Below are 8,636 nucleotides of genomic sequence, written 5' to 3'. Positions count from 1 at the left end.
GGGGGGACAGGCGGGACAGGGGGGATATGTGGGACAGGTGGGACAGACGGGACAGGCGGGACAGGGGAGACAGGTGGGACAGATGGGACAGGGGAGACAGGTGGGACATGTGAGACAGGCGGGACAGGGGAGACAGGTGGGACAGGTGAGACAGGCAGGAAAGGCGGGATAGGGGAGACAGGCGGGACAGGGGGGACAAGTGGGACAGGCAAGACAGGTGGGATGGGGGGACAGGGGGGACATGTGGGACAGGCGGGATAGGCGGGACAGGTGGAATGGGGGGACAGGCGGGACAGGGGGACATGTGGGACAGACGGGACAGGGGAGACAGGTGGGACATGTGAGACAGATGGGACATGTGAGACAGGCGGGACAGGTGGGACAGGTGAGACAGGCAGGAAAGGCGGGATACGGGAGACAGGTGGGATGGGGGGACATGTGGGACAGGCGGGATAGGCTTGACAGGTGGGATGGGGGGACAGGGGGGACATGTGGGACAGGCGGGACAGGTGAGACAGGTGGGACATGTGAGACAGATGGGACATGTGAGACAGGCGGGACAGGGGAGACAGGTGGGACATGTGGGACAGGCGGGACAGGTGAGACAGGTGTGATGGGTGGACAGGCGGGACATGTGAGATAGGCGGGACAGATGAGACAGGTGGTACATGTGAGACAGGCGGAACAGGTGAGACTGGTGGGACGGGGGGACAGGCGGGACAGGTGAGACAGGCAGGACAGGCGGGATAGGGGAGACAGGCGGGACATGTGAGACAGGCGGGACAGGGGTACATGTGGGACAGGTGAGACAGGGGGGACAGGCGAGACAGGTGGGACAGGAGGGACATGTGAGACAGGCGGGACATGTGAGACAGGTGGGACAAGCGGGACATGAGACAGGTGGGATAGGCGAGACAGGTGGGACAGGAGGGACATGTGAGACAGGTGGGACAAGCGGGACATGTGAGACAGGCGGGACAGGGGTACATGTGGGACAGGTGAGACAGGCGGGACAGGCGAGACAGGTGGGACAGGAGGGACATGTGAGACAGGCGGGACATGTGAGACAGGTGGGACAAGCAGGACATGTGAGACAGGTGGGATAGGCGAGACAGGTGGGACAGGAGGGACATGTGAGACAGGTGGGACAAGCGGGACATGTGAGACAGGTGGGACAGGCGGGACATGTGAGACAGGTGGGACAGGCGGGACAAGTGGGTTTTTGGAGGTGGAGCACGGGCATCATTGGGTCACACGGGTGTGTTTAGCAGAACAAATGATTCATTAACAGTTAGTCTGGATGAAAAGGTAGAACGTGGTGTTTTCAGGTTTCATCCGTTCATTATACCGGGATTATTTTTATGGAAGGGTGACTGAAAAGACTCTCATCCAGTAGTTCCACATGTGGACAAACCTCCCAGGAGGTCCTGAGATGCATCTCAGGGGTCATTAAACAAAAAAATAAAGAACAAATCGTAATAGTAAATCCAACAATCCTTTCCTTCCTCTGCGAAGCTAAAGACAAAGTTTAGTTGAAGCAGTTTAAACACGTTGGAGCAGCCTGTTCATGATTCCATACATTCTGTCCAAAGACAAAAAGAAACATTTACCAGCCAGACCTGTTGGAGAGCTTTAATAGGACAATGTTTTATTGGATTTACTCAGACACCGCACCGGACTAAAACCATGGAAGCTTCTCTTTTTTTATATTATCCTCAATAATTCATATTTTATCAATATAACACAAGTCGTAACAAATCAGAAGTAACAATTATCAGAAATTCTTCAATTTACAAGTAAACCCTTTCATCACGTCGTGCCTCCGACATGACGACTGATCCAAACGCATGCACGTCGTGTCGGCAACGCTTCAGAAAAACAATGCAAAGTGAACGTAAGACACGTCTTATGGGAATGACTGAGAAAATAAGATGATTTACCAACACCATAAAGAACAATTACAGCACAGGTGCACTAGCAACAGCAACAACAACAATAATAATAATAATGCTTTTCTTTCTTTACAACCAAAAATCAAAAATATGTTTCTGAGCCTAAATTCAAAGTTTTACAAAACAAGGGAATAAACCAAGATACGCTGATTGCATATGTCACAGTTTAGTCAAGCAGTGAAGGATGATGGGGGATTAATTCAGGGGCTGCGAGCAGGGTTTGTAGTTTCCCTCTGAAATGTAGGGCAACTTCTGGCGTCTTTACAAATAAAAAACAACCAAAGACATCCATTTCAGCCGTCCAAGAAACCAACGTATCCGCCGTTTCCTCCCTGCAAACTTTAAATCCAGCTGAGGGGGCGAAGCGTCCACCAGGTGAAGCTGGAAAAAGGTCCAGGTGAGGAGAGTCACGGCGTGTTCTCTAAGAAAGGGATTTACAGTTCGTCTGGTCACCGCTGGTGAAACGGTGACGCTGAGAGAGAGAGAGGAGATTCATTTTCATACCAAACGTGAGCTTTCCTCAAACCAAACTCTAAAAGGTTTTCTTTCAGTGTGAAACGCTGAAACACAGACAACGAGTAACGTGGTGTTAACAGATCACACACCGGCTGCAAGATCCTGAAATACTGGATTCTGTCTTCTAACGATCATTACTGATCATCATCTCCTGAAATATTTACCCAAATATTAGCTTCCGACAGTTAGCCTAGCTCTGTGGAGTTTAATAAACGTTTAATCACAGACAGAATTTGTGAAACCTGTTTGTGGATTTTAGTTACGCTGCTGGACAAACTGTCAGAGTGAAATTAGGCTCCATCCACACTCCTAAGCTTAAAACTTTCTAAAACAAAATCAATCTGCGCCCACACCAGCGGAGTTAATAAATTACAATCACGTGACCGCTCACGTGCACTGGGCACGTGCGTGCCGGTGTAAACAGGAAGCAGATTGTCTACTCTGCAGCTGCAGAAGAAAGTTCTGCTAGAGAGGAACGCAGAGCAGCGACGGTGAAGAACCACAGCAGAGATTTCTCTGCCTGGAGCGACAGCGAGGTGGAACACGTGAGGACAAAGACGCGGTGGCGGCGGGACACAGAGTGGGAGTCGACGCAAAGTCAATACGGAGACATGCAGAGGACGAGTGTAGAAGTGTTATTTACACAGTACAGCAGCATCGTGCTTCTGCTCTGACTGACTGATCAGAGCCAATCAGGAAGCCAGACGTGACCTGTCGGCACGAACACGCTACGTTTCAGTGATTCAGTGTTTTATTAACGTAGCAGAAGGTCTGAGGTTTAAAACAAAGACGCAGGAGAGTGGGTGGAGCCTCAGGGAAAGCTGCTGCGCTGCTCTGATAATTCATTTAATCATTCCATTCAAAAGATGCATTAAATTGAACGACTCCTGCTGTGCGGCTGTTTTTCATGTTCATAATGACAAACTGCTGGTAGGTCACGTCTGACGACTAAAGCTGAAGACATACGTACGGCGCTGGGTAACATAGTGTAATAATATGACGTGAGACCGGTCATTCCTCCCTTAAACAGCCGACTGGTTATTTAGCAGTTTGGCTAACTCTGGAAATAAGAAGCAGCTTCCATCAGCTTTGTTTCATGGGGAGAAAAGGATACTGGCTTCAGTACATTTAACTTTTAAGGGGGGGGCACGTTGCTTTAAACCTGATTCAAGTACAATAAGAAAAGAAGAATAAGATCAGGCACCGGGTGCGTTGAATAAAAGCTCCGGAGCAAAGACACAAACCGTTTTCTTATCACAAATTGACATCAGTGTTTTCCATGATGGCGGTTCAGGTGTGTTTCTGCAGTCAGCTCTGACAGAAAGGTCAGGTAAAAAACGAGTATGTACAGAGTTAGGACCGGGACCTGATGCGCCGCCAGCCGTGGTCAGACCTGCATGCAGAGGAGCGTTCCGGAAACACGCCGATCCATGCACTCAAACACAACATGCTGAGAGGTTCCTTCTTCTCCCTCTGCGTCACAGCTGCACATACAAAAAGCTCCAAATCTAAATCAGCGGACTAAAGGACCAGCTGCTCATTCTGACACGGACCTTTTCTGTAGCCCTGATCCAGAACTGGTACTCACAGTCCTGGGTAGCTGGTGATTTGGTCACGGGTGCAGCGGCAGGATTCAAATGCTAAGGTCAAATAAAGATGAGTTAAGGAAGTATAAATACAAAAAAAAAGTAAAGTAATAAGTAAATAATAAGTAGTAAATGATAAAACAAAATGAAATCAAAAAAAGTCAAATTAAAACATTTAATAAAACATACAAAACAGTCTCAATCAAATCGTCCAATTTTACCGATCTGTCCGCCTGTCGCTGGACTGCTTCTGGCCGACGTCCACTATACACGCAAAATCGCCGGCTTTTCCAAAGCGTGTCTATGTGACGTCTGAGCATGAGAACAGGCTGGCTGTCAAAAGGACATAAATGTTGACTCGGGACCTGTTTTGTTTTGGGTTTCAGGACGCGTTGGCTCCTGGTGCTGCAGAAACAGCTGTCGTTGTTGGTTTTGGCCCAGGTAAAGATTTTAAGACTCTTAAAGACTGAAGGTCAAATACGTTTGAAAATGCAACCTGCTGCTGGATTTAAGGTAAGAAAACAATAGATTTTCCCCTTAAGGTTTGCGCAGTGAACACCATGTGACCCAGGGATTGGATGCTGAAAATATCACAGAATAGTGACTTTTAGGAGGAAATTCTCCATCAGTCAGGTACAGCTGGGGTTTGATTGACTAGCAGTGCTGCAAGACTGCTTCAGGGACTATTGTCTTGTTTCCACCATAAGAATGGATAAGAGGAATTAGTTAGATAGCCAGCCACGCGTTTTGAACAACCTTCCCATAATTAATCTTGTCTGTGAAGGTTCTCAGTCATCCAGGTCACAGTTATCCAAAGAAGGTTAAGTCCAGGGCGACTGGACTTGGTTGAAGATACTAGAAGACGTTTCGTCTCTCATCCGAGAGACTTTTTCAGTTCTGATTGGCTGGTAGGGAAACTCAGCTGTTTATCCTCTGCGCGGTCGATTGCCAGGATCGTGGCAGCGACGGCTTCTACATCCGAGTTGCGAAGCCGTCGCTGAACAGAGGAGGGGGTCTAAAGCTGATAATACCAAGGGCAACTTTTTGAGCAACTCGGACTATGTACTATGCACGGATAGTGGCGTGGCGCACTCATTACCATTGACGGGAACATTGCCCAGCAACGTTGCTCTAAATGTTGCACCATGTATCATCAGCTTAAGTTGCCTCTTACAATGCGGTCCTTTCATCACTTCCCAGGAAACTCAACAAGCATTTCCTCTTGGCCTCAGGTGAAGACGCCAACGATGGTCGTTCAGCCTCGGATGGCTCTAACAACCATGACGACTGTCGTTACTACAGGAACACTAACGAACCAGCCGTATCGCCGACGCTAGCTAACGACTACACAGAGGTTAAATAGCTGAGTTTCCCTACCAGCCAGTCAGAACTAAAGAAGTCTCTCGGATGAGGGACGAAACGTCTTCTGATATCTTCAACCAAGTGCAGCTGCCCTGGACTTTAACCTTCTTTGCATTATGAATCTTCTGAGCACCGGACCAACTGAAATTTTAATGAGAAGCTGTCCAGGACTGTGATACAAAGTACGACTGAATCAGGGCTAATAAACCCAGAGACAGGTGAGATGTTGGGTAAACTGAGAGCCTGGCTCAGTGAAAGCTAACGTTGAAAGAAAAAAAACCTACTTCAAACTGTCTTAGCTTGGTTTTAGATGGTTTTCTTTAAAGAGGTGGTTTTCTGCTCATTTTCAGGTGTAAAATCCTATTTAGGGGTTGTACCAGAACAGGTTCAGGAAATCAGACAGGCTTGGAGTTGTTGGAAGGTGATTTCTTTCCTCTCTTGGTGGAGCTAGGCTAGCAGTTTCCCTCTGCCTCCGATCTTTGTGCTCCGCTGGACTAAACACATCTGAAACTGTAAGATGTTACCAGAACAGTGTGGTTCCCAAAATGTCAGACATTCCCTTTAACCTGCAAGACTGAGTAATCTAGCGTCATCTTTGTTTGTCTTTTAAGACATCAAATTTAAAGACATAGACAAGACTGGAAAAATAGCTATGGCGACGCTTGAAATCAGTCGTCAGCCAAAGTGCCACCATTTTCTCTTTTCTGAAGTTTGACTGCTGGACACAAATCCTTCCTAGAAGACGAAAGAAAAAAATTGCAATCCAAGGCGGGTTAGCTGAGTTTTAGTGCGTACAGAAAGACGTTTTCCTCCGTGAGAGCTTTGCTAACCAGTCACGTCTATCGTGGACTCGTGATCCAACCCCCCCGCCCATCTGTGGTGCGGGGCCATCGACCCCTGATCCCTGACCCCTGATCGTCCTGCTGGGTGGGTTGTGTTTCTGTGTTGGTGCAGGACGGTGTTATCTAGAGTGCGGACACCCGGACGATGTTGGCCTGGGAATAGTTGGTGGAGCCGGCTGAGTCGTTGCCTTCACGCGTGGTGCCGTGCGGCGCGGGCATGCTGATGATGGCGGCGGTGATGTATGGCTGGTCACAGTTCAGAGGAAGTGTCTCCTCAAATTTGGCGTTCAGGCTGGATCGACTGGAACGACTGCAGAGAGACACATGGATATGTAGAGATTAAATCAAATCAAGCATAGGTTTCACTAACAGGGGTGTGTAGAGGTCTTTAGGTGGGACTGAACCCCCAAAACCTCAGGATCCTGAGCACAGATTCGTACAAGAACTACATTCTGTTTTCTGTTGTCCTGTTTCTCTGTGACTCAGAGCAACAGGCCACGGACTAAAGAAGAACTGAGGAGTGTTGTTGGCGCCAACAAGGGGGCATCTACATCTCGCTCTTTACTGCTAACTGTGAAACATGGATCCACCACATGTTTGAATACTTTCTCAAACACTTTCTACACTCCAATAAATTTCATCTAATGCTTAGCAAATTTAATAAAAAAGCCCAAACAAAACCAAAGTCATGCAGGTGAACACACGGAGGAGCATGTCAGCTACGCCGTCACCTCTTTACTCACAACTGTAAATCCAGCTTTATTCCACATAATTTGGCAATTTTCTTCAATGAATTGTGCAACTGCAGCTAAATTTCCTGCACAAGTTGCTACCATTCGGCCGACAGGTGCAGCAGTTTGTGAATATAAATGCACTGGATTAGTAAAGATTAGATACATGCATATGTCATTTTCATTTGAATGGTACACAGAACCAATCAAACTATATTTGTTAAAAATGTGTTGAAAATATGATGAAGAGCAAACAGATGAGCAGAGTTTCAGCCATTACTGATACTGTGAGTCAGAGAGAAACAGGAGGAGGCTGTAATAGAGTCGGGCTGGTTTCCCAGCTGTCCATGTTTAGGAGAAAGTTCGCAGACCTCCCACAGCTGGACATATTCTGGATTCCTGCTCACTGACGGTACATGGGAATACACTGTCACATGATCTCTGGGGCCATGTGTTTATATACAGTATGTCTGAGAGTGTGTGGCTCAGGCTGTTACTGCTCAGAGCTGCATTTGATAAATATATATTATATATATATATATATATATATATATATATTTATATATGTTAGGTCAGGTTAGAGCAGAATGTCTCCTCCCCAGTTATTCTCTAAAACCTCATCTTTAACAAACAACTTGCAGATGCATTCAGATGCAGCTACTGAGCATCAGCAACACCGGTTTTGGAAGAAAATATGAAGTCGTCATATTTTCATAGACAGTGTATTACTGGACGAAGCCACCCCACGGGGTTGAAGCCGGTTTTACTACTACAGGGCTACTTCCTGTTGGCAGCAGCATGTACTGCGCATGATCGCGTAGCAAAACAGTGTTTTAAAGACGTAGAGTGACGGCAGAAACACCGTAGTTCTGGTAGCCGCATTGCTGCACAAACAAACGTTTCACGGCTCAGAGTGTTTGTCTGAGTCGGATGGTCTCTGTTTAATCCGCCCACCTTCAGGCTCACCTGCCAAACACCGAGAGCGTATAATCTAAGCAATAGGGTTACATCTCTCATGTGCGACAGGGTGTCATTTTGGGCCTACATGGAGCCCTCCACGGCTATTAATTATCCTCAATGATCACTAAAACCTCTTCAAGACCGTAACAGCCTTGACAATGGGCTCTAAAAGCTCTTGAAGGAACCCCTGGAGCCCCTTTAAACACCCATGAGACCTACTCAAGGATTACTAGAACTTCGTCAACAAGCTTTAATTCCTTGTTAAGGACTTCTGCAACCTCCTCAGTCATGTTTGAAAACTCCTGAAGTTCCCCTAAAACCTCATAAAGGGCCATTAGAACCTCTTTAGGTCCCTACAACCTTCACAGGCAGCACTAAAACCTACTCAAAGACCCGTAACATCTCCTTAAGAGCCATTACAACTTCCTGAAAGGACCCGTAGAACTTTCGAGACTTCACAATGACTGCTAAACCTCCTCAAACATCTTTGCAACCTTCTCAGTAAACCTCTGAAAGCTCCTTTAGGACTGATACCTCTACAAGAACCTCCACAACGTCCCTAATGACCTCTGTAGCCTTCAGAATGGGCTCTAAAATGTCCTCTGGTATCTCTTCAAGGACCATCAGAACCCCCTCGATAAAGCACCCTACAACCTTTATAAGGTGCTCTAAAACCTCCTCCAGGAC

At 47.1% G+C, this 8,636-nt stretch overlaps 1 protein-coding gene across 1 annotated transcript in view; it reads right to left on the bottom strand.

Annotated features, from left to right (window-relative positions):
- Nucleotides 1-4,971: 4,971 nt before the first annotated feature.
- Nucleotides 4,972-8,636, bottom strand: part of LOC123962785 (potassium voltage-gated channel subfamily D member 2-like) — a 77,267-nt gene continuing 73,602 nt past the window's right edge. Inside the window, exon 5 of the mRNA XM_046039127.1 lies at nucleotides 4,972-6,568. Within this exon, the coding sequence (XP_045895083.1) occupies nucleotides 6,382-6,568 (187 nt within the window). The 3' untranslated portion in view covers nucleotides 4,972-6,381. The remainder of the gene's footprint in view (nucleotides 6,569-8,636) is intronic.

Source organism: Micropterus dolomieu, linkage group LG23, assembly GCF_021292245.1.
Source record: "Micropterus dolomieu isolate WLL.071019.BEF.003 ecotype Adirondacks linkage group LG23, ASM2129224v1, whole genome shotgun sequence".
NCBI lineage: Eukaryota > Metazoa > Chordata > Actinopteri > Centrarchiformes > Centrarchidae > Micropterus > Micropterus dolomieu.
The sequence above is the reverse complement of the archived record's forward strand: the minus strand, read 5'-3'. Positions and strand labels throughout refer to the sequence as shown.